The sequence below is a fragment of the Aquarana catesbeiana genome, linkage group LG06 (assembly GCF_042186555.1).
Source record: "Aquarana catesbeiana isolate 2022-GZ linkage group LG06, ASM4218655v1, whole genome shotgun sequence".
NCBI lineage: Eukaryota > Metazoa > Chordata > Amphibia > Anura > Ranidae > Aquarana > Aquarana catesbeiana.
The window spans coordinates 42,555,125-42,582,703 of NC_133329.1; the positions used below are offsets into that span (position 1 = coordinate 42,555,125).

General features: G+C 42.6%; 1 protein-coding gene across 1 annotated transcript in view; it reads right to left on the minus strand.

Moving 5' to 3' along the window:
• Positions 1-2,862: 2,862 nt before the first annotated feature.
• STX1B (syntaxin 1B) overlaps positions 2,863-27,579 on the minus strand; it is a 107,325-nt gene continuing 82,608 nt past the window's right edge. The window contains exons 3-10 of the mRNA XM_073635768.1: positions 25,406-25,505; positions 21,739-21,813; positions 15,562-15,635; positions 15,348-15,456; positions 14,598-14,671; positions 9,851-9,988; positions 9,654-9,764; positions 2,863-6,882 (exon numbers count right to left, since the gene is read on the minus strand). Coding sequence (XP_073491869.1) covers positions 6,802-6,882; positions 9,654-9,764; positions 9,851-9,988; positions 14,598-14,671; positions 15,348-15,456; positions 15,562-15,635; positions 21,739-21,813; positions 25,406-25,505 — 762 coding nt within the window. The 3' untranslated portion in view covers positions 2,863-6,801. The remainder of the gene's footprint in view (positions 6,883-9,653; positions 9,765-9,850; positions 9,989-14,597; positions 14,672-15,347; positions 15,457-15,561; positions 15,636-21,738; positions 21,814-25,405; positions 25,506-27,579) is intronic.

Sequence of the window (27,579 nt, forward strand, 5' to 3'; positions counted from 1 at the left end):
CACCTGCTAATAGCTGGCTATCCAACCCATGCGCGGCCTCGCCTGCCAGTGGCCAGGGGAAACGGCTTCTTCCTGCGCCTCTTCCAACGCCCCACTCCATACCCTGCTAATAGCTAGGGCTTAGCGGAGTAATGCGACTTTTCCCGATCCAAGTCGCAGCTCGGCCAACCTTGATCGTGGGGATAAACATCTTCAGGTAGGAAGACCAACACTAGGTCTTGCGAGGAGGACAAAAAAAGAACACGGCCGGGGGCAGGGAGCAAAGATTTATGGGAGTAGTGTCCTATAGGGTAGTAGAGGCGGGACTTAACCCACACGTTGCTGCCATGGAGTCTGTCAGGAAAGCAAACTTGCATCATTTTGATTTAATTTTTTTTCTCAGTGACCAAATTAAAAAAAATAATGATAATTTTTCTATGTGAAAAATATATAAATTTTTTGTTTTTGCCATTCATGATAACTTTCACTGAAGAAAATATGATAAACGCAAAGTGTATCTTGTTCTTGGCTATACAGTATATGGATTACCCATTTGTGAGTCAAAGTTTTCCCTCCTAGACAAGAGACATCAGGTCAAATACAGACACAAGGAGACATAAACACATTAGGGTGAGGGTTGTTTTTTTTTTTTTTTTGTTTTTTTTTTAACGTTATGCTTTTTTGTTCTTTTTTTTTTTTCAGCAGCACAATAAAAAACACAAAAAACAACGAACAAAAACAAATAAAGACAACACACTTTTTTTTTTAAACCGAGAATTCAGATTTTTTTTTGCTCTTCTCTTTTTTTCCACGGTTTCTGCTGTAATTTTTTTTTTTTTCACATTTTGTAACATGCAAGCAGTTTTTCATATTTTTTCATTTTTTGATGTTTTTTTCAACCTTAAAACAACTTTTTTTTTTTTTGCAATTTCACATTTTTGTTTTTTCAACTGAGACGTTTTTTTTTTTTTTTTTAAACATCGAAAAGATTATCAGACAGGAGGGGAGGGAGTAAGGGAGGAGGGGGAAGCAGAAGAAGTTAATTCTTTTCTCTGCTAGCAGAGAGATGTCACAGACCCCCTCTGGTGGAGAAGGGTGAATGGAGGAAGAGAGAACCAGGAGGATGTCACATGTCACAGGCCATCTTCTGCAGGGAGCGGTTGACAGATTTCGTTTTCCGAGACTGGGATGGGCTCCACTGATGATGTCACTCTTTGAAAACAGTCAACCATTTTTGACACTCGCAGATCTTCTTAGCCTTTATATTTGACAAATTTCGCAAACCCATTTTCAAGATAACCTTTGGTATGTCCTTTTATTTATTTTTTTTCTGATTAACCAATTTTTTTTTCTCATTTCCCATTTTTAAGACAAAGAAGGTCATTCTTTAATGGACAATGTCTCTGTGACATCAGACAAAAATTAGCAAGTCCATTTTTTTTTTTAATCCTCGGGATGACCGGTAATGCCTTTGAACCAACGGTAATGCCTTTGAACCATTCGGTAATGCCTTTGAACCAACGGTAATGGTCACATCTGTGTGACATCACAAGACACCTCCCCTCCTCAGGCCGTTGACTTAATCTTTGGCTCTTATTGGTGGCTTGCTAACCCCCTCCCGCCCCCAGCCCTGCCACCCCCCTCTCTCTGCATGAACCCTCCTTAGGACTCGTTGACCACTTCAATAATTCTCACGACCGGAGACGCTCATTAAAAATGAAACAAACATGCAAATTTTCAAGGCCGCTAACGGAGAAAAAACATTTACAGCAAAATCCAAAGACGACAGAAGCCAATTAGACACCCGGAAGTCCAAGGGCACAACACACACAACGGGACCGGAGACGCTCATACAATATGGCTGCTGAGGGCGGCCATTTTGAAACTTGCTAATAGACACTCTCCTTTTTCTTTTTTTTTCTTTTCTTTTTTTTTTTTGAACATGCTTCCATTTTTGCCATATCTCTCTTGTAATATAAACAATATATTATTTATCACTGTGTGCTACTACATCTAAAATCAGGAATGAACATCGTCTAGTGCCAAGCAGCTATAAATTACACTTTACAATTGTTCCAAAAGAAAAAAAAATATTTATATAAAAAAAAAAAAAAATAAATAAAATTATTATGATTAAGGCCCGTTAAAATAGCAAGTTAGGCTTCTTTTTTTTTTAATAAAATAAATAAAATGAAAATAAAGCAAAAAAAAAAATTAAATACATGTATTATACAAGAGGGGATGTTAGCTACTTACTTTTCTAGGTATCCCCTTTAGACACTCAAAAACGAAATTCAGTTTACACAGAAGACATCAGATTTAGACAAATTAACAGACATCTTCCCTAGTTTTTTTTTTTTTCCTATTTTACTGAATTAATAATATTTTTTTTTATTCTGACATGAGAATTAATATCTATTTTTATTTCACTATATATATATTTATTTATATTAAATTATTAAATATTAAAGCTGAAGGCAGGTTAGACCACTTTTCACCGTGGTGTGATAAGAATGAAAAGCTGCATAGATACGGAGAAATAACCTTTCTCTCTGTCGAGGAAGCCATTTTTTTTTGTTGCACGACATATGCCAACTGAGAAGGCCGACACTAACATCCCCCCCCAAATGGCTACCTCCTGGCGGATATAAAAAAAAAATATATATATATATATAAATATATATAGACTTGATCCGATTCTACCTGACACGCCGCTTGCTGAAGACAACATTTTTGCATGTCGACAAAAAATAAAATAAAAAAATAAAATAAAATAAAAAAAAATCGGTTCAAAATGGCCGCCCCACGGTTTCAGTTCTTAATTCTTGCATGCACGCGAGAAACTGCCTGTCCCTTTCTCCTCTCCCCCGAAGTGAAAAAGTGTTTCTTTTTTTTTTTTTTTTTTTTTTTTACCATTTTATTTTCCAGACAAAAGAGACTTGAAATATCCACAGAGACAGCTCATATTCATGCAAAAAAAGGCAACAGAGAGACGAACAGACAGAACGGAGGAAGAGCTTCAAGGGGGCTGCTATGTCCTGCTGACAGTTTGTTCTTTGTTTTTTTTTTCTGCATAAAATTTCATACCACCTCTCCACTTATTATTATTTTTTTTTTGGCAGGGAATGGCAATGACACATGACAGGTAAGCCATGTAACTTAAATTATCGCACTTTTTTTTTTTTTTTTTTTTTCCTTTCGCATACAGAATACTGAAGTATCACTAAGAAGACTCTCTCATTTCAAATTCACTTTGGTAGACTCACAGTGCAAAGACACCAGAGGCCCTTTCCACGCACTCATGCAATACCTGTGCACACAGAACATAATTCCTACAACACGAGTAAAAATTATTAACGCGATAATGTAAAAAAAAAAAAAAAAAATTCTCAACAACACTCTTAAACCTCAGAAAATTAGCCCACCATCCTTTGTGGCATCCTCCCGATGTCACAAGTGGAACAGCTATGAGGTCAGAATACTTTATTGCTGTATGACAAGATGAATCTCTTACGAAGGCGCTAACTAGTTATCGGAGGATAGTCCGTCAGGGTCGGTCCGTCGTCATTAGCGCATGGGTCAGCTGCTGTGAGACCTCCCCCTACACTGGCAAAAAAAATTGGGAATGGGGGGCAGGCTTTGGTCTACTTATATATATATGTTTTGGCTAAAAAATAAATAAAAATAAGATAAAAAATAAATTGACTAACAGTGGCAGAGAGTGTGAAAACGGACACACCAACGATATGCTGAAATATAGATGGGTAAACCTAAAATTCCCCATGAAGCTTTGCACTTTAGAGGACCCTTTTCACCCCCCCCCCCCCCCCCAGGTTAAAAGTTCTCACATGTGTAAACTTTTCGTATTTTTTTTTTTTTTTTTTGCACTTTCTTTATATTCACAGAGGTAAATTTATTTTTACATCATCTGTGCTATGCCTTGATCCATGTGCCCTTCAAATTGTGCCCTGGACATTTTGTCTCCATAGTGCACTGAAAAAAATAGCTTCCATTAAAAGGAAATGTAAATAATAATAATAATAATGATAATAATAATAATAATAATAATAATATAATAATAAAAAAATTAAAAACATTTAAAAAAAATTATGTATTGACTTACTAAAAGTGGCAAGGAGTGTGAAAACAGACACACCAACGATATGCTGAAATACAACTGGGTAAGCCTAAAATCCCCAATGAAGCTTTGCACTTTAAGGGGACCCCTCCCCCAGGTAAAATTTCTCACATGTGTAAACTTTTAGTCATTTTTTAATTTCTTTTCAATCTTTTTGGTATTCACAGAAGTAATTTTATTTTTTTACATCCTCTGTGCTATTTGTTGATCTAAGTGCCCTTCGAATCGTGCCTTAGATATTCTGTCTTCACAGTGCACTGAAAAAAATAGCTTTCAATAAAAGGAGAAAAAAAATAAAAATAAATAATAAAAATAAATGAATAAATGAATTGACTTACTAACAGTGGCAGAGAGTGTAAAAACTGACACACCAATGATATGCTAAAATACAGATGTGTAAACCTAAAATTCCCCATGAGGCTTTGCACTTTTGGGGACCCTTTTCCACCCTCCCACGTAAAAGTTCTCACAAGTGTAAACTTTTTGTATTTTTTTTTTTTGCACCTTTATATTCACAGAAGTAAATCTATTTTTACATCATCTGTGCTATGTCTTGATCCATGTGCCCTTCAAATTGTGCCTTGGACATTTCGTCTCCATAGTGCACTGAAAAAATTAGCTTTCATTAAAAGGAAATTAAAATAATAATAATAAAATAATAATATATTTTTTGTTAAAACATTTAAAAAAAAATGTATTGACTTACTAAAAGTGGCAACGAGTGTGAAAACAGACACACCAACGATATGCTGAAATACAAATGGGTAAACCTAAAATTCCCAATGAAGCTTTGCACGTTAAGGGGACCTTCTCCCTAGGTAAAAGTTCTTATATGTGTAAACTTTTTGTATTTTTTTTTTTGCACCTTCTTTATATTCACAGAAGTAAATCTATTTTTACATCATCTGTGCTATTTCTTGATCCATGTGCCCTTCAAATTGTGCCTTGGACAATTTTGTCTCCATAGTGCACTGAAAAAATTTGCTTTTGTTAAAAGGAAATTATAATAATAATAATAATAATAATAATAATAATAATAATAAATAATAGTAAAAAAAATTAAAAACATATAAAAAAAATGTATTGACTTACTAAAAGTGGCAACGAGTGTGAAAACAGACACGCCAATGATATGCTGAAATACAAATAGGTAAACCTAAAATTTCCCATGGAGCTTTGCACTTTAAGGGGACCTTCTCCCTAGGTAAAAGTTCTCACATGTGTAAACTTTTTGTATTTTTTTTTTAAGATGCACCCTAGAAGTAAATCTATTTTTTACATCATCTGCGCTATTTATTGATCCATATGCCCTTCGAATTTTGCCTTGGATGTTTCAGTGCACTAAAAAAAAATAGCTTTCATTAAAAAGGAAATTTCAAAAAAATTTCCTGCATCTTAAAACTAAACCAATCTTCTTTTTTTTTTTTTGCATGATTATGTAGGAGGAGTTTCGGATTTCTGAAACCAACTGTATATAAGACAAGTAGATTATGTCGACACGATGGGTGGGATAAGCAGAGGGGTCTATTAGTTTTTAAGGATTGTAAAAATGGATAATATTCTAAGATAAGAGCGTATGTCATTGGGCGTAACATCTTGTCAGTGGGTAGATTAGTACTGAATATAACACTGCACAGTAAGGAGGTACACAAAACCGACAGGAGAGCCAATATCAAGTAACAATAACAGACTGTACGAGACATTTCATGAGTTGTCGGATGACGTGACACTGGTAACAAAAAACTTTGGCAAAGAAAAAAAGTAAAAAAAAAAAAAAAAAAATACAAAATAGGTGGAAGATCGAGCAGCAGATTCTTCTCCTCGAAATGAGGAATATGGTGACACAATGTTTTCCCTACCTATTGCTAATTACTGCAGAAAACAAAAAACACACGTTAAGACGCCAACACACCATGGTCAGCATCTGGTCTCTTTTGGCTAGCGATCGGGGATTTACAGACCGCCAGTTTCCCAAGACGGACACACAGCCGACGTACATGCGCTCCCTCCCCCCCCTCCCACCCCAGCACGCTCACATCACCACCAACAAAAACGAAAAAAAAAAATTCGGGCGGACGCGTACACACAAGACTTTGGCAAGTAACAGAAACACACTCAGCCACCAGTCAAGAAAAAAGACTAAAGAAAGCGCCAGGTCGGACCCTCTGCCAACACAACATGTCCGGGGGTCCCTGTGGAACACGTCCAGTAACGACAAATACAGTTGGTTTTTTTTTTTTTTTTTTAAACCTTGACAGACGGGTAACAAAAAAAATGTAAAAATCAAAAAAATAAAAACATACGGGTAACAGACATTTAAGAAAAAAAATATTTGGGATTTTTTTTTTTTTTTTTTGGGGGGGGTGCATTTTTGCTCCCCAGCAACTGTGGGTGACAGTTGAGGATTTGGCTTTAGGTTGACGTCAGTTAACACCATTGACGGGAACAGATTGACTTCTTAATATGCGCCCAGCCAGCTTGGATTAGCTGATGGTAACCTAACTCCTGAGTGAAACCCACAGAGGCAAAAAAGGGCTGACGCACTCACAGCTTCCTGATCTGTGCGTTAATTCCAATACTTGTCATGTACATAATATTGTATCTCTTTTTTTAATCTCTTTTTTTATAATTCACTATCTTCTTTATCTCTCCTTTTTAATCTGCATTGTGCGTTTTGTTTTATTTCAGAATCCCAGCGTCCCTCCGATAGAGGAGGCCAAGACAACACCCAACACAACACAACAGATGATGATCATAATTTTCTTCTACATACCCAACCGCCATCAGAAGCATGAGGGAGAAGTAAAAACAATGGGTGGGAAGGAAGGGGCAGATAAAAACCGGTGGGAATGAGGTAAGGGTGATATAGGAAGGGAAGGAAAACATGGAAGAGTGGAGGATGGGAAACACAGGAAGATGAAAACATAGGAAGGAAAAGTAAGATATGATTGAGGGCAACGACAGAAGACAAGAAGGGGAGGAAAAGTAAGATAGGAACGTGGAGAAAGACAGAACAACATAGGAAGGGGAAACCAGTAGATGAGGAGAAAGGAAAAGAACGAGAGGAGAAAAAACAGGAAGAGAAAAAAAGGGAGGCATAAAAGGAAGAACGAGACATAGAGAAGAAGAATGAGGTAGTGGAGGATAGGAAGGGCCGAAGTGGGAGGTAGAAAAAGAAGGGTTTGATGGGAAGAGAAAAAAGTGAGGAAGTGGTGGAAAGATGAGATAGGAAGGGCCATAGAGAGAGTCAGAAGCGGAAGGATGAGACAGGAAGAGGAAGAGAGAGAGGAAGTGGAAGATGTATGCGATAGGAAAGGAAGGGGAGAGAGGCAGAAGAGAAATGATGAGAACGGATAAAGAAGAAAGAGTAAGTGAAGTAAGAATACGATAGGAAGGGCCAGAGAGCGGGCAAAAGAGGAAGAATGAGATAGGAACAAGAACAGACAGGAAGTGGAGGAAAGATAAGATAGGAGGGGCCCGGAAAAGAGAGGCAGAAGAGGAAGGGTAAAACAGGAAGAGGAGAAGAGAGGACGTGGATGAAGAATACAATAGTAAGGGTCAGGGAGGTAGGCAGAAAGGGAAGGGTGAGACAAGACAGAAAGAGAGAGGGGTAGAATGAGATATGAAGAGCCAGGGAAAGAGGCAGAAGAGAAAGGATAAGACAGGAACAAGAATAGCAAAAAGGAAGTGGAGGAAGGATAAGATAAGAAGAGCCAGGGAAAAAAATCAGAAGATAAAATTGTGAGGCAGGAAGAGAGAGGAAGTGAAGGAAGAATGAGATAGGATGGGTCAGTAAAGGAGGCAGAATACGAAGGATGAGACGAAAAGAGAAAGGAAAGGGGAAGGTGGTAGAATAGTAAGATAGAATTGGCCAGGGACAGAGGCAGAAGAAAAAGGATAAGGCAGGATGAGGAAGTAAGAGGAAGTGGTAGAAGTTTGAGATAGGTAGGCCAGAGTGGCAGAAGAAGAAGCAGAAGAAGGGTGAGACAGGAAAAGGGAGACAAAGGCAATGGGGGAAATTTGAAACAGAAGAAGAGTGGCAGAGAAGGAATGTAGTCATCGAGGAAAAGTGAATTGTAAGAGGGATAAAACATTAGGTGAGAGAGCAACACAGAAAAGGTAAGAAAATGGCATAGGAGAAAGAGGGACACAAGAAACAAGTAAGGAAGAAGGGACACACAGGAAGAGGAAAAGAGAGGCAGAGGAAGAAGGATATGGATGTATAATGTAGGTGGAATAAAAGGTGTTTGGAAGATGAAATAAAAGAAAATGGAAGAGAGAAAAAATAAGAAATCGTCAGAAGTATTACGTGGATAGAGATAGGCATAAATTTACAAACAGTGATACCAATATCAGTAACTGCTTATATCTACCAGGCATGTCCACAAAAGGTTGCCTGCATGCACATGCTATTTCATCTTTACATGGTTTCTGCTGAGCTACATCACAACTTCCTCCTAATCTCTTATATCTCATTGGGCTTCCTCTAGTGGGATCACATTGTCCACCTAATGTTCCTGCCTAATTTTGACCACTCCCACTACTTCTGGTAGATTTTTCATCATGTATAAAATATCAAAAGTCCAACGTGAAGAGTGGAACCTCTTTGTGGAAGCCGTGTTAAGTGTTCAGACACGAAAACTCAAGGGCAGATATGCTGGAAATCTGGAGTAGCACAACTTTCTAATATATAACAGAACCCAACCTGACAAATTTACCCAGACTGGCAGACTTTGAAAAGAAATTGCACTTTTAAAATGTGCTTTGGTGGGGGACAAATACCTCCTTTTGGTCTGGCATTTACTGTCTTTAATTTTTTTACTGTGCCATCGCCTATTTTCTCATCTGTCCATCCATTTAAGCTTTGGTTTTACATCTGTGGATCTACTTGGCTTGCTTCTGCACAGTATAAAAGTCAGAGCGAATTTCACAGATTTGGATGACCAAATCGGAATCTGAATTTTTAGTGTTATTGTTGGTGGTTTGCATTTCCAAATGCCTCCAAGAGGGACTGAAGACTTATTTTAAGGTGTTTTTTGCCTTATATCTGTTTCTGCTGTTGACAGGGTATCCTTAGCTTGACTGCCAGGGCCACCAGGTTCCACCTTTCTATCTTTGTTAAAATTTCTAAAGAATTTTCTTGCAGGTGTTTTAGCCCCATCCACCTATCAGCCAAGGCTGCCGGGAGCTTCCTTAACCATTCTGCACAATTATACATCGTTTAACGCTCTATAATACATTTTTTATTTTATTTTTTTGGAACCTGGTTTGGATTCCCATTGACTTCAATAAAATACCTAATTTAAAAATATTGAATTTCACAATTTTTCTAAAAGCATTGGCCAAACTGCAAATGAGCTGATATTTTAATAGTTCCCTCATCTCTAATATCTACATGTCTTGTGACCCCCCCAGTTCCCCCCAAGTAACCTAATGTGTTCCCATCTGTCTACTGCATATACAATACATTTTTACTTCTCTATATCTGCCATTATTTCTGGTATAAGTATCTGGTGTCCATCATGAAATCACTCACCCTTCGTGCTTTGCTCTGATATTTCACAGCTTTCTTGGTATCAGACACTGCTCGTTCCACATAGTCCACAGAGTGCTCCACATTATACTCAATGCGGTCTATCATCTCCCCCTAGAACGTAGGAATGGAAAGAGATTAGATAGGGCCCACTGCCTTGACTCAGTCAGGTCACCAATGTCACCTCCATGTCCCCTCACCTGACTCTCCACGAGCATAGCCATGTCTACAAACATGTCATGCAGCTCACGGATGCTGTTTTCCAGCTTTATGATCTCATTGTGTCGTGTCTCAATCTCGTTAAGAGCTTGTTTGGTCATCTGGGAGTCCATCTTGATCTACAGTTGGGGGAGAGCAGATCAGTCAGTTGTTAAATTTCGGGCAGATATTTATGTGCTGTTCATAGTCACTTTACCAAATAATTTTTATTGTAAGATATGGTCACTTATTTGTTTCAATTGAATACCATAAGTGGGACTACATATAACGTAAGTAGATCTCTCATTGAGATATTTCATTGATCTACCCCTGCTAATGAATGCCACAACAATAAAACCAATTAAAAACTTGAACACCAAACGGTATGGTAAAATACTTTGGTTTAGGGTAAAGTTAAAGTGTATCAAAACCCCAAACCAAAAAAATGTAACATATTGCCACCTACCAGTCCTTGGTGTGGTGGTTGCATTTGTTTTCATTATTAAGCTTCTTTTGCCTTATTTTCACCTGGTAACCCTGCAAATAACACACTTCCCTGGGTGGGTATTCCTCCACTGTATCTATTGGGGAAACCATGGTTGTCACCCTAGGCAGCTCTCCTGATATGGGCTACAAACATGTCCATATCTCTTTATCTCCATTACATGGGGGCAGGGCCATTGATAGATTGTAGAAGATAGCTAGGAAGGAATATTATTATTATGATTATTATTATACAGGATTTATATAGCACCAACAGTTTACGCAGCGCTTTACGATATAAAAGGGAGGCAATACAGTTATAATACAATAAAATACAAAAGGATTAAGAGGGCCCTGCTAGGAAGAGCTTACAATCGAATATTGTGGGGCAGGTGGTACAAAAGGTTGTAACTGTGGGGAATGAGCTGAAGGAAGTTGTAGGAGATTAGTTGGAGACGTGATAGGCTTCCCTGAAGAGATGAGTTTTCAGGGATCGCCTGAAGGTAGCAAAAGTAGGGGATAGCCGTACAGGTTGAGGTAGCGAGTTCCAGAGGATGGGAGAGGCTCTGGGGAAATCCTGGAGAATATATTCTTTTGTGCAGCTCACAGGAAGTTACAGGGATTTCTAGCAGGGTCAACAGGCATTGTCTCTAATTGCTTAAAATGCTTGAAAAAATGAATGCAGCCACAACATCTAAGGACTGTAATCTGCAATATATTACATTTTTGTTCTTGAGTTCAGTGATCCTTTAAACCTAATAGAAGATGTACAGTACTCTGCAAACATTTTAGGCAGGTGTGAAGAAATGCTGTAAAGTAGGAATGCTTTGAAAATTTTTTTTTAAAGTTTAACGATGACTTAGTACTTGCTTTAACACAGGTCACGCATAGGAATTTATGGTTATTTGTATTTTTCTGCATTTTTGTGTTTTGCGCGAAATCATTTACAGATCTATTTAATTTACAAAGTGAGCGAACAGAAGAAAAATCTAAATTAAATCAATATTTGGCTGCATGTTTGGGATCATTATCCTGCTGTAGAATACATTTGGGGGGCAATCACATGCCTCCCTGCTGGTATGGCATGGCAGATAAGTATCTTCCTGTATTTCTTAGCATTGAGGACACCATTGATCGGACAACGTTGAGGACCATAGATGCAGTGGTCGACCAAGGAAACTTAATGCAGCAGATGAAAGACACATCATGCTTACTTTCCTTCCACATTGGAAGATGTACAGCAGTGCCATTAGCACAGAACTGGTGGGACCCAGGTACACCTATCTACTGTCCGGAGAAGTCTGGTCAGAAGTGGTCTTCATGGAAGAATTGCAGCCAAAAAGCCATACCTCCGACATGGAAACAAAGCTAAGTGACTCAAATATGCCTGAAATTATAGGAACTAGGGTGCAGAAAAATGACAGCAGGTGCTTTAGACTGATGAGTCAAAATGTGAAATATTTGGCTGTAGCTGGAGGCAGTTTGTTCACGAAGGCCGAATAATGAGTGTCTGCAGCCAACACCAAAGCATGGTGGAGGTTCCGTGCAAGTTTGGAGCTGCATTTCTGCAAATGGAGTTGGAGATTTGGTCAGGATCAACAGTGTCCTCAATGCTGAGAAATACAGGCAGATACTTATCCATCATGCCATACCATCAGGGCAGAGTGTGATTGGCCCCAAATTTATTCGGCAGCTGGACGACCCCAAACATACAGCCAATGTCCATAAGAACTATCTTCAGCCTATAGAAGAACAAGGAGACCTGGAAGTCATGGTTTGCCCCCCCATAGAGCCCTGATCTCAACATCATGGAGTCTGTCTGGAATGTAATGAAGAGACAGAGGGATTTGAGGCAGCCGACATCCATAGAAGATCTGTGCTTAGCTCTCCAAGATGTTTGGAACAACCCACCTGCCAAATTCCTTCAAAATCTGTGTGCAAGTCTACCTAGAAGAATTGATGCTGGTTTAAAGCCAAAGGGTGGTCACACCAAATATTGATTTGATTTGGATTCCTCCTCTGTTCATTTACTTTCCATTTCGTTAATTGATAAAAAATAAACTATTATCACTTCTATTTCTGGAAGCATTCTTCATTTTCAGCAGTTCTGCCTAAGACTTTTGCACTGTACTGTAATTCACAGACTGTTTTACAGTAATAAACCGATACTTGCAATAGAATCAAATACTCCTGGCATGATTATTCATATACTGTAATTTTGTTAGTTCATCGGTATTATCTCGTTAGAGCTACTGTGTCAACCAATGATAATAGCACAACGTTGTCAGATTTCTAGTTCTCTTTCTGAGGTGCTAAAAAAAGGGTCAATACTCTTTCCTCATTAGCCTCACTAATAGACTATTATGCTGTGTTATCTGAATCAGGGATCTTGGACACTGCATACCAGATATCACAAGACTTCCTGATTTAACCTGGACTGAAGATGAAATTGCCACTTCGATAGCAGACCTTCCATGGTAACTATCATCTTCTGCTGCAATCATCTGTAATCAGCCAGCATCACCATTCTAAGCTAATTAAACATAATTTATCCTTTTGCTTGTGTTTGCATGTAAATGCTCATTAGCAGTAAGTCAAAAGGCTTATTTAATTATACAGTTTCCTCATATACCCTGATGACACTGGGGTTGCTCTAAAATGATGCATTTTGTAAGGATTTGCTCAGACTGAGGTTCTTCTAAGATTATAGTTTCTGCGGCCAACAGAAGAATAAAGACTGTCCTAGTAACCTCTTTGGGTTTTCACTGGATCTGATAAAGGAATGAGTAGAGGGAGTATTGCTGTAGAGTGAGGCAACAGTTTACCTGCAAACCAAGCCTGGGAGCCAGGACTTAAATAGTCTCTGCCTGACCCAACATGGCTGCTAGAGTCACATGGGGTGGCGGTATCCAATTGGATATCTTCTCCAGTGACCCAGGAAACCATAGAGGAACCATGTTCCCTTTGACTTCCTCCCTTAGATAGCAGCCTGTAGGCAAGTGCATTCTACTTTCTCCACTGCAGGTGGTGCTCAACCACAGCGGCATTGCAGGAGAAGAGGAAGTCAAGAGGAAAATGGTTTCTCTATGGTTTCCTGGGTCACTGGGGAAACCTCATTGGGATACAAGCCTGTAGCAGGTGCAGTCTACTTTCTCCACTGCAGGTGGCGGTCAACCGCAGCAGAAGTGCAGAAAGAGAGAGAGGAAGTCAAAGGGAACATGGTTCCTCTATGGTTTCCTGGGTCACTGGAGAAGATATCCAATTGGAAACCACCACCCCATGTGATGCTAGCAGCCATGTTGGGTTTAGGCAGAGCCTATTTAAGTCCTGGCTCCCAGGCTTGGTGCACATTTCACAAGTGGGTAGCGTAAGGACAGGTCACCCATCTGGCAGGGGTGGTGATTTTAGGCAGGGAGAGGTTCCAGACAAATAAGGAAAAAATAGGGACACGTCATCCTTGATGGAAACCTCCTAATTTGGGTAGGGACCGGCCAGGCTGCATTTCGCCCCTCAAGACAGATGCTGTCGGCACATCTGAAACTTGCTCCGTGACACAATGCTGTTATATTGTGTGAGTGCCCAAAGTCGGGTGCCTTCCTGCCGGGTTGTAGTGAATTACTGGATTCTGCATTAATACAAGTTCTGTTCTCTACAACTGGACTCTGTGTGTTTACTGGCACCGCATCACGCTGCACCTCCCCACAAGCCCAAAGGCTACTATTTTATGGTCAAATTAGCATTAATGAAGGGGTGACCTATTCATTAAGAAGCTGTGTGTTTAGTGGGATGCCAGACTGCTGCCTAATGGGCTTTACCCTCGTTACCCAAAGTGTCTGAATGGTTCAAACCCCCCGTTACAACCAGTGAGATGCTCCCTGTCACCCTTCTATACCCTTAACAAAATGGAGAACATAATTGGCTGCTTTGATCAAGCTGAATAATCCTTACTGCAAATATTTTGACAAATAGGACCTTGGGGTTGATCTAGTAAAACTGGAGAGGTCACAATCTGGTGCAGCTGTGCATGGTAGCCAATCAGCTTCTAACTTCAGCTTGTTCAATTAATCTTTGACAATAAAATGGAAGCTGATTGGTTTCTATGCAGAGCTGCACCAGATAATTCCACTCTCCAGTTTTAGGAAATCAGCCTCCTCATGGGTTTCTGATACTTTGTCTATACTTGGAATCTATTAATAAACAACTGATCATGGTTATTGCACTGCACACAACCCTCCCCACAGTCCCCTCACCAGCCCCATTACACACGTCATCTGTGAATATGGCCAGCTTCCCGCTCTCCAGCATGTCTTCCAGCTCTTCATTGGTCGTAGTTCTACCAGCTGTCAAGAGAAATAGGTGTTACAGGGATTCCAAGCAGCAGTAGGCAAACATCTGATTTCCCACCATCTAAAGAGTCTATCCAAATATGCCCACAACTTCTTAAATGTCCTTGGGACTTTTGCAGGGAAAAGTCCAAACCTCTTGTTACCATTCAATCATTGCTGTAGTAGGGATCTACCAATCAGTAAAGGCTAAGCTAGCTTAACTGCACCGTCCTATACAATGTTAAATGAGCAAAGTGTGTCTCAGCAGGTGCCCCCACCAGGGTTCCAGAGGCCTTTAGCAAGCCAATGATGGTCAAACCATTGTAATTCATTCAGAAATGGAATGATGTTTTGTGGAGAGCATCCTTTTACAAGGAATATGTAAAAAATGCTCAATGCCTGCCCAAACAGCATAGCTCTAGCATGGTTAAGGATGTGCTTTGACTCCTAGGCCATGGACCAGTCCAATCAACTTCACTCTAAATAATTTTGTGCTCCTCCCAATCCTGGAAACTCTCCATCCCCAATCAGCCTATAATTGAGCAACACCACATCACCACTGTTAGGATCAACCAAAAAATAAAAAGTGACCTCCCAGATTTGGAAACTTTGGACAGCTATGTGGGCAATGATCTTCTACCTTCCGAAAGGCCTAAATCCCTTAAACCCCATCAGCCATTATCATACATACTAATTTCCAGCTGTCTCTGGATGCGGTCCTTGCAGCGGTCTCTGTATTTTGACTGCGTTGCATTGTACTCTGTCATCACCTCCACAAACTTGCGCGACAGAGTAGAGTGCTGATGAAAACATAATGAAAAGGAACAAAAGTGGTTCTGAATCAAAAGGCAAGGGAGACCAACACTAAAAACATGGCAACACGCTAAAGGCTTCTCATTGGTTACCTGTGTTTTCCGGATACGCAGGTCGGCTGAGGAGCGGTTCATACCCTCTTCCTGCTCAATGCTTTGCTCAATTGCTACAACAAATGGAAGAGATGATCATTAAAGGGCTTACAACCACCTTATATCCAGGAGCTGAAGGTATTTATTGCTAAAGTTATGGTGGACCTTTGACAGGTACTGTTCAAAGGAGCTCACAATCTAAACATAAAATAGGACACACAGCTCGGTCGGTTTAGGTCAGCCATTGTCAACCATGGTTCTGTAGAACCCTAAGGTTCCTCCAGAGGTTGCTGCTAGTACTTTGAGCTGTGGCTAAGTGATCTGCTATCGGATGGTGCCTGCATGGTTCTGAGGCCAACAACTTTTGGCATGACACCAAGGATCTTTTTAGCTGGCTAAAAGGGGAGCATAATTTCCACCAATCTCCAATGATATGATCCATTCTTTCAAATGACCTCCAGTGTAAAGTCTGGTACACACTAGAACTTTTTTTTTTCGTTCAACCCAGCAGGCCGAATGAAAAGAAATCTGAGGAGCTCAGAAGGAGATCCTGTACTACCAATCTGATGTTAGTACAGCGATCTCCCCACTGAGCTATTGTGTTCTGACAGGGGGGGCGGCCCCCCCATCAGAACACACTGGTCAGCGTTCTCAGCCATTGCCGATCGGCAGACCTTTTTCGGTCATGCCCCTTCGAAAGAACCCAGATGTTCGGCAGCTACTGCCGGACCAGCTGCCATACACACAGCCCAATTGAATCGGCCGATAACGCCCAATATTCAGCCCATGTGTACAGGACTTAACAGGTATTCTTCTTCTCACTGTGAGGAAGCACCTCTCTCATGACCAAGAGGTAAATGGCCACTTTTTCAATGCCCAGAAATGTTAAGGCATACCTCTTTTTACTGACCACAATGTAAGGGGTTCCTTCACTCAAGGCCAGTGCAAGGATTTTTCTCTACTCAGGCAAAGGTGCATTTTCAGTACAACAAAATTCCACTTATTCCACTTATTCCTTATATCAGAGACCCCATCAAAGGTCACCCATCAGAGATCCCATCAGGGTCCCCCTGTAAATGCGAGTTCACATCACAGTCCCCCTATATCAGAGACCCCCATCAAAGGTCACCCTTACATCTGAGTTATATCAGAGGTCCTCATCAAACTCCTGCATAAGATCAGAGTCCCCCTGTACATCAGAGTTCCCATCAGAAAGCCCTTCATATCAGAGGCCCCATCAAAGTTAACCCTTACATTAGAGATCCCATTTGGATCCCCTCGTACATGAGAGTTCCCACGAGAGCCCCTTATGTCAGAGTACCCATCAAAGTACCACATTACAATCCAGCCCCCCACCCCCCCCCACCCCCATACATCAGAGTTCCCTTATATCAGAGACACCATCAAAGTTCCCCCTTACATTTGAGTTCCCCCTTACATACAGTCCCCATCAGTGTCCCCTTGTACATGAGAGTTTCCATCAGAGCTTCAATATACCAGAGTCCCCATCGAAGTCCTGCATAATATCAAAGTCCCCCTGTACATCAGACTTCCCATCATAGCCCCCTTATATCAGAGACCCCATCAATATTCACCCTAACATCTGAGATTTCCCCTTACATCATAGTCCCCATAAGAGTCCATCTGTACATGAGAGTTCCTATCAGAGCCCCATTAGTCCTGCATTACATCAGAGCCCCCCCCCCCCTTATATCAGAGACCCCATTAGAGCCTCCCCTTACATCAGAGTTCCCATCACAGCCCCCTTACATCACAGCCCCCTTTCATCACAGCCCCCTTTCATCACAGCCCCCTTACATCACAGCCCCCTTACATCACAGCCCCCTTTCATCACAGCCCCCTTACATCACAGCCCCCTTTCATCACAGCCCCCTTACATCACAGCCCCCTTTCATCACAGCCCTCTTACATCACAGCCCCCTTACATCACAGCCCCCTTTCATCACAGCCCCCTTACATCACAGCCCTCTTACATCACAGCCCCCTTACATCACAGCCCCCTTACATCACAGCCCCCTTTCATCACAGCCCCCTTACATCACAGCCCCCTTTCATCACAGCCCCCTTACATCACAGCCCCCTTTCATCACAGCCCCCTTACATCACAGCCCCCTTACATCACAGCCCCCTTTCATCACAGCCCCCTTTCATCACAGCCCCCTTACATCACAGCCCCCTTACATCACAGCCCCCTTTCATCACAGCCCCCTTACATCACAGCCCCCTTTCATCACAGCCCCCTTACATCACAGCCCCCTTTCATCACAGCCCTCTTACATCACAGCCCCCTTACATCACAGCCCCCTTTCATCACAGCCCCCTTACATCACAGCCCCCTTTCATCACAGCCCTCTTACATCACAGCCCCCTTACATCACAGCCCCCTTTCATCACAGCCCCCTTACATCACAGCCCTCTTACATCACAGCCCCCTTACATCACAGCCCCCTTTCATCACAGCCCCCTTACATCACAGCCCTCTTACATCACAGCCCCCTTACATCACAGCCCCCTTTCATCACAGCCCCCTTACATCACAGCCCCCTTTCATCACAGCCCCCTTACATCACAGCCCCCTTACATCACAGCCCCCTTTCATCACAGCCCCCTTACATCACAGCCCCCTTACATCACAGCCCCCTTTCATCACAGCCCCCTTTCATAAGAGTCCCCATCAGAGCCCCCCCTTAAATCAGGGACCCCATCAGAGTACCCTCTTACATGAGAGGACCGGATAAAACCTGGCAACGTGCTGAATTAAGCCTATGGGCCATAGTTAAAGTATAACAAGGCTGGGTGTTGCTCAAAGTGATGTTCTGCCAACATCCCTATAAATACACAATATTAAACCCCAATGGGACTTTTAAAGGCAGAACAGAGACTTCTCATTCTTCCTTTAAAACTCCCATTGGGGTTTAATAAGGTGTATTGCATGGGGCAGAGTTTGGAGACCCCCAAATTAGAGCAAGGGGTGTTAAAATATGATCCACATTGGGTGTCCAATACTCTAGATATGCCGCATTCTTTTATCTATTCATTATTACATTAGTAATTATATACACACAACATCCCAGACTGCGAGCTGTGAATGTAATCATTTTTAGGAGGGGTTCCCTGAGACCTGAAAACCATTTCAACGGTTCCTCTGGGGTAAAAAGAAATTGAGAAAGGCTAGTCTAGGTAGAAGCTAATGAAGTATGTGCTATGAGAATGATGCAACCTGCTCATATTTATACAAGCTATAAAAATAAAAGATCAAATTCCTTAAATTACATATTTGTAAATTTTTTAACAACTTTTGTATTTTTAATGTGTGACAGGTCCTCTTTGAATAAGTTGAATGATATAAAATTTATTTCAGAGCAGAGAGCAGTACTAAGATCTGCCAGAGGGTGGTGCTCCTGTCCTATATCACATTGCAGTCATTTGGCAGCGGCTGCAGACTCAGCGCATATTTTACAGAATGGCGAGAGAACCGGCACAGATAGGTGCAGAGACGTGCCTTTCGTGCCAACAAATAGGCATGGCACGGATCCCACAGGGATGGGAGGGAATGGGCTCTGGGTTAATCATTACGGCTAAATCCCTGATTATCATTTAGATGTAAAAGAATATTAAGAATATCCCCTGAAATGATCAATATTTTCTGTTGCCATCATTTTGGTGCTGGAGTTTTAGGTGTTGACGTTTCGCTACTTGCATTTTCATGCAAACATTTTTAGTGGGTAATACGGGTACAAGTGCAATGTTATTTCTTTATTATTTATCATTATTATTTAATACTATTTATTATTTATTATTATGACTTTATTATTTCTTGTTATTTATTTATTATTTAATATTATTTATTAAAAAAAAAATTCTGGGTAAGTCAAAAAAAAAAATATATATATATATATAAAATATATATATATATATATATATAATGTATGTGTTTTTATATATATATATATATATATATATATATATATATATATATAGATATATATATATATATGTATATATATATATATATATCTATATATATATATATATATATATATATACATATATATATATACATATAGATATAGATAGAGATAGATGAGTGGATAGATAGATAGATAGATAGATAGATAGATAGATAGATAGATAGATAGATCTATATGTAAATAAATCATTAAATATACTGTGTATATATATATATATATATATATATATATATATATATATATATATACAGTACCTCACAAAAGTGGATACACCCCTCACATTTTTGTAAATATTTTCTTCTATCTTTTCATGTGACAACACTGAAGAAATGACACTTGTCTACAATGTAAAGTAGTGAGTGTACAGCTTGTATAACAGTGTAAATTTGCTGTCCCCTCAAAATAGCTCAACACACAGCCATTAATGTCTAAACCGCTGGCAACAAAAGTGAGTACACCCCTAAGTGAAAATGTCCAAATTGGGCCGAATCAGCCATTTTCCCTCCGATGTCATGTGACTCGTTAGTGTTACAAGGTCTCAGGTGTGAATGGGGAGCAGGTGTGTTAAATTTGGTGTTATCGCTCTCACTCTCTCTGGTCACTGGAAGTTCAACATGGCACCTCATGGCAAAGAACTCTCTGAGGATCTGAAAAAAAAGAATTGTTGCTCTACATAAAGATGGCCTAGGCTATAAGAAGATTGCCAAGACCCTGAAACTGAGCTGCAGCACGATGGCCAAGACCATACAGCGGTATAACAGGACAGGTTCAAATCAGAACAGGCCTCGCCATGGTCCACCAAGGAAGTTGAGGTCACGTGCTCAGCCTCATATCCAGAGGTTGTCTTTGGGAAATAGACATATGAGTGCTGCCAGCATTGCTGCAGAGGTTGTAGGGGTGGGGGGGTCAGCCTGTCAGTGCTCAGACCATACGCCACACACTGCATCAAATTGGTCTGCATGGCTGTCATCCCAGAAGGAAGCCTCTTCTAAAGATGATGCACAAGAAAGTCCACAAACAGTTTGCTGAAGACAAGCAGACTAAGGACATGGATTACTGGAACCATGTCCTGTGGTCTGATGAGACCAAGATAAACTTATTTGGTTCAGATGGTGTCAATTGTGTGAGGCGGCAACCAGGTGAGGAGTACAAAGACAAGTGTTTTTTGCCTACAGTCAAGCATGGTGGTGGGAGTGTCATGGTCTGGGGCTGCATGAGTGCTGCCGACACTGTTTTTTCACTGTTTTTTTTGTTTTTTTTAAAAACCTGAACCATTACAACCCCTTTAATGGCTGTGTGTTGAGTTATTTTGAGGGGACAGTAAATTTACACTGTTATACAAGCTGTACACTCACTACTTTACATTGTAGCAATGTGTCATTTCTTCAGTGTTGTCACATGAAAAGATAATAAAATATTTACAAAAATGTGAGGGGTGTACTTACTTTTGTAAGATACTGTATATATATATATATATATATATATATATATATATATATATATATATATATTTTATATATTATATATTTTTTTCCAATTGTGATCATTATTTGGTTCCGGTTTATGGGTTTTATTGACTTTAAAGGCAAAATACACAAATGAAATTCATAAAATGTATATATGGGAGCTGTTTTGTCCTGCCAAAGCATTTGTATTTTTTCTATCCAGTCCTGAGATTTACACAGCTCTGCCACACAAAACACCCCTATTTGGCAGGATGGGAAGCCTCATTTTCCCCAGCTGCCTCCCCCCCTCTCCGATGAGTGAAAAGGAGAAGCAGCAGACTCATAGGCTCCTCTCTCTGTCACTCTGTTCTTTCCTCCTTATCAGCGTGCTCCTGGTTAGCACATGGGCACTACAGAACTCCTGACTGGCTCCTTGTGGTGCTTCTCCTTCTACTAGTCTGAGCTCTGCTGTGTGGGCTATTAAGGTATTTACACTGCTTGTATTACAAACAAAAATGTATGTAATGGTGTATTAATGGAATACAAGGTTGAATTAATTTGTATCTTTTCTATCTACTTGCTGTAATAGTTTCTTTTGCTGTAATGGTTAAATGTAGGAGTTACATAAAGATCCATCTCTGGTTTTGCCCCCCACCCCGATGCTGGGGCACCAAGCATTGCATTGTGGGTCTGCTCCACCATAACTGGGACAGAATTACCACACCGGCGGACTGACTGACCTTTCAACTTGGAGCGGACTTTGTTGGCCGTTTTCTTGATGTCGGCCGTGAGATCCTCCAGTTCCTGTTTAGTTTCTGCATGAAAAAAGCATAGAAAAATACAGTTAGGAAAGAGATATTACAGTGGCAAAGGGCATTTGCTCTGAGCCCAACAAAGTAGAAGGATCCATAAAGTCCCAACGTGACTAATTTCTCGCCTGGGGCTAAAGCTGACCACACACATTACAATCTGATTGCACAATCTCTGTACAAGCTTTAGAGTTATTGCCCGCTATGTAATTCGAGGGAATGCAGAATGTATTATTTAATAAGCAGTTAGGAATTCCTTCTCACCATTTGGGTGGTCAATATAAAGGAGATGGTACAATTAGAGTGTTATCAATGGATGCTGCTAAAGCTGAATATCACTCCCCCCCCCTTGTTTTTACATCTTCTTATCCTTTTCACTGGGTTAAACACAAGAAGCATACTCACATGCTCAGCGAATCCAGCGAATCCAGTACAGAGTTGCCATCTTCTTCTTCTCTGACATCATCAGGAGCCGGCTTCCTCTTCTAAGGAACCTAAGTAGCGTTGCTCAACCGCACTGACCATTTGGAGCTGGGAATACCAGTGCTCTGGCTTGAGCACCTCCACACTCCATATAGCAATCAAACAGTATAGTCAAGCCGGCCTCGCCCGTAGATATTAATATTTGTTGGCTACATTGTAAAATACAGCGAGGAAAAGGCTAACGTGTTTCGACTGTAGAGCCTTACTCAAGTAAGATGAGTAAGGCTCTATAGCTGAAATGCATTAGTCAGTTCATTCCTGTATTTTACTATGTAGACAATAAAGATTCATATCTATGGATGACACAGAGTTGCCGGCTTGACTATACTGTTCGATTGGCTCCCCCTTCTGGGTTCTTGCAGCCGCCCCCCTGATGAAGCATGTGCACCATGATGCATCCTCAGGGGGGTGATTGCAAGAACCAGGAAGAGACATCCGGCCTCAAAATAATGTGCCATGGCATGAATAGAGTACTCCAAGGCCTCCAGCAGTGGTCAGTAGGGATCTGCAGCTGCTCACTCAGCACAGAGTTGCCATCTTCTTCTCTGACATCATCAGGAGCCGGCTCCCTCTTCTAAAGAAACGAAGTAGTGGAGCTCAACCGCACTGACCATTTGGAGCTGGGAATACCGTTGCTCTGGCTTGAGCACCTCCACACTCCATATAGCAATCAAACAGTATAGTGAAGCAATGAAAAGGCTAACGTGTTTCGGCTATAGAGCCTTACTCAAGTAAGACGAGTAAGGCTCTATAGCCAAAATGCATTAGCCAATTCATCCCTGTATTTTACTATGCAGCCAATAAAGATTCATATCTACGGATGACACAGAGTTGCCGGCTTGACTATACTGTTCGATTGGCTCCCCCTTCTGGGTTCTTGCAGCCGCCCCCCTGATGAATCATGTGCACCACGGTGCATCCTTAGGGGGGGGTGATTGCAGGAAGAGACATCCGGCCTCAAAATGATGTGCCATTGCATGAATAGAGTACTCCAAGGCCTCCTTCAATACTTAAGCCATGCATACCAGGAGGCCGTGAGGTACTCCAGAGCGCATGGGGGTAGCTAATATGTCATTCTCATCTGGGCGAGAATCTAGGAAGTGCAGGGATGTGTTCCCCAGAAAAAAGTAAGAAAAAATAAAAATAAAATTCCAATTTTTGGAGAGGAGGAGGGGTGGAAGTGGAATGTCAGAAAGTGTCCCTACTCAGATCCCCCACCCTGATCACACCCCCCAGGTACCCCCAAACTGATCACACCCCCAGGTACCCCCAAACTGATCACACCCCCAGGTAACCCCCCACTCTGATCACACCCTCCAGATAACCCCACCCTGATCACAACCCCCAGGTACTCCCCCCACTTTTCTGATCACACCCCCCAGATGCCCCACCATAATCGCCCCCCCAGATACCCCCACTCTAATCACACCCCCAGACCCCCCCCCCTTCATCGCTCCACTCTGATCATGCCTCCAGATCCCCCTCCATTCCTTCAATCTGATCACACCCCTAGATCCTCCCATTCCTCCACTCCGATCACACCCCCCAGATGCCCCCACACTGATCACACCCCCCAAATACCCGCACCCTGATCACACCCCCCAGGTACCCCCAAACTGATCACATTCCCAGGTAACCCCCCCCACTCTGATCACACCCACCAGATAAATCCACCCTGATCACAACCCCCCCCCTCTCTCTGATCACCCCCCCCAGATGCCCCGCAATGATCACCCCCCTTCTCTGATCACCCCCCCCAGATGCCCCGCAATGATCACCCCCCTTCTCTAATCACACCCCCCTAGATGCCCCACCATGATCACCCCCCCCCAGATACCCCCACTCTGATCACACTCCCAGACCCCCCCCCCCATTGCTCCACTCTGATCAGACCTCCAGATCCCCCCATCTCTCCACTCTGATCAGACCCCCCAGATACCCCCCCACTCTAAACACACCTCCCAGGTACCCCCAAACTGATCCTCTGACCCTCTAGGTAAACCCACCCTGATCACAATCCCCAGTTACCCCCTCCTTCTCTGATCACACCTCCCAGACGCCCCACAATGATCACCCCCCCTTCTCTGATCACACCCCCCAGATGCCCCACCATGATCACCATCCCAGATACCCCCACCCTGATCACATCCTCCAGATACCCCCACCCTGATCAGACCCCCCAGATACCCCCACCCTGATCACACCTCCCAGGTACCCCCAAACTAATCACACCTCTAGGTAACCCCCCCACACACTCTGATCACACCCTCCAGATAAACCCACCCTGATCACAACCCCCAGGTACCCCCCCTTCTCTGATCACACTCCCCAGATGCCCCACCATGATCACCCCCCCCCCCAGATACCCCCACTCTGATCACACCCGAGACCCCCGCCCCCCCATCACTCCACTCTGATCACACCTCCAGATCCCCCCAATCCTTTAACTCTGATCACACCCCCAGAACCCAACCCCATCCCTCTACTCTGATCACACCTCCAGATCCCCCTCCATCTCTCCACTCTGATCACCCCCCCCAAATACCCCCCTCCCCCATCACACACACAATTCCCCCCCACCCGCAGCACCAGGGACAGAAGGGTCAGCTGTGTCCTGCGTAGGCAGGAGAGTATCTCCAGCAGGATTTCCAGTGGTGGCAGCAGCTACATCAAGAAGTGGGGAGCCTCCCCCACCTGGACCTCCTCCTCTGCCGGCACCCTCCGCCTGACCCCCCCTCCATCCCCGCACAGCATGGCGCTCACTGCTTGCACACCATCGGGTCCGGCATCCGCCCACCGCTCCATCCTCCTCTGCATGCTTGGGGACATTCTCCCTGCTTTTCTCAGTGACAGCAGCTAAATAGCAGGCAAACTAAAACCTCCACACTGTGCCCTCTCTCCTACCAGTGCAGAGTGGTGGTTCTAGTTTACCTGCTGCCGGGCTACCTTATGGTGGCGCCGGCCCTGTCTGCACCCTTCTAAATGTTGCGCCTAGCCAGAAGAGAGAAGGATCCTCTATATGGGGCTTAAGAGCAATAGAAAACATTTTACTTATATGCAGCATTTCCAACCTGCCTCCCCCAAAGTAGACCCCCCCACGTCCGCTGGCACTTACTCTCATCAGGATTTGGAGCGGCCAGGATGGCGCTGTGCTGTTTCTTCACCTGCTCCACATCTTCTGAGAGCTTTTCTATACAGCCCCGGATCTCTTCCACCTGTAGACAGAGAAGCACAGTCTTTACCTCTCTTGGCAGGAGTAGAGGAAAGTTACGGACCGCTGGTTGAGGGACGTTAATATTAATGGAAAAGTGTTGAGGGAATTAAACCTCTTTATTTACACTCCTTAGCTGTAATTACTTTAATTTGTCATGAGCGCGGCAGTGACAGGTGACTTCCGCGATACCTCGAGCACAGAAATTTTATAAAGGTGCCAGCTAGGAAGGAAACAGTGCCGAGGACGGTGATAGAAGAGACGCCATGATTGATGTCTGAATTAGAGGACAATAAACTACGGGGAAACTAATAAGGTGGACTTGGAAGGGAAGAAGGCATGGCCTGCAGGAGGGAAAGCATTGACATAATAAGGCAGAAAGTAACTCAATCTACAAATCAAACAACTGGATGGCCCAACGTAGGAGGGCAAATTCTACACATCAAGACTACGCATGGGTGCTCAACCTGTGGCCCTCTAGCTGTTGCAGAACTACAAGTCCCATGAGGCATTGCAAGGCTGACAGTTACAAGCATGACTCCCAAAGGTAGAGGCATGATGGGACTTTCACAACAGCTGGAGGGCCGCAACAGGTTGAGCACCCATGGAAGAGACACTCTTTTTGAGGACAGGGGTGGACACCTTCAAAACCATCTGTCTTCCACAATTAATGTAATTTTACCATCTCTATCCTGGCGATTTAACAATTATTCACCTCTAGAGCTGTGCAACTTAAACAATTAACAACTACACAGATTTCCTGACACCAACGATGGGATCATGTCACTAGAATGTGGTGGGGGGTTGGGGGTTCCACAACTTTCACACCGAGTCCCAATCTGTTCTTGGACAGTCAACATCTTCCTTGACCCAAAGGTAGAGGCATGATGGGACTTTTACAACAGCTGGAGGGCCGCAACATCTGGAGGGCCACAACAGGTTGAGCATCCATGGAAGAGACACTCTTTTTGAGGACAGGGGTGGACACCTTCAAAACCATCTGTCTTCCACAATTAATGTAATTTTACCATCTCTATCCTGGCGATTTAACAATTATTCGCCTCTAGAGCTGTGCAACTTAAACAATTAACACCTACACAGAATTCCTGACACCAAGGATGGGATCATGTCACTAGAATGTGGTGGGGGCGTTGGGGGTTCCACAACTTTCACACCTTCCAATCTGTTCTTGGACAATCAACATCTTCCTTGACCCATTCCATGGCGATTGGATTAAGGTGGCTGTGCTACCAATATGGATATAAGGCTTGGGTAGGTGACATGAAGGAGTGACTTGAAGAAGTTATGAAAAATGTAGGCAGGTGCAGTCTACTTTCTCCATTGCATGTGGGGCTCTTCCGCAGCAGCACTGCAGTTGAAGAGGAAGTCTCAACTCCTGTCCTCAGGACCCACTAACAGGCCAGGTTTGCAAGATAACTGAAATACATCACATGGGATATCATTTGCTGCTCAGTGATTGCAGAATTCTAGTCTGCATCTCCCCAAGGTAATACTTAAAATCTGGCCATATAGTGGGTTCTGAGGACAGGAGTTGAGAACCACTGGTCTAAAGGAACATGGTTCCTCTATGGTTTGCAGGGTCACTGGGGAAGTTATTCAATTGGATGCTGCTGCCCTATATGACTCTGGCAGCCATCTTGGGTCAGGCAGAGCCTATATAAGGCCCTGGCTTCCAGGTTTGGAGGGCGTTTTGCAAGCGGGTAGAGTAGGGACAGGTACCCCATCTGTTAGGGTTAGAACTAGGGGCAGAGAAAGATTCCTGACAAGGAGGGAAAGCGTAGGGATTGCAACTTCTACGGACATCTTCCCGCTTGGGCACGAGACGATCAGGCCGCACTAACAGGTGCTGTCAGTTCAGCTGAAACCTGCTCTCTACAGGCTTTGGGATCTGTGAGTGTTTCCCAGTTGGGTTGCCTTCCCACTGGGTTTATTGTGAACTGTTGTTGCCTTATTTCAATACAAGTTATTTCATCAAACTTGGGACTGTGTGTATTATTGCCTGCCCCACCGTGCTGCACCCCACCTACAAACATCCATGGATGGACCCCTGGCAGTTT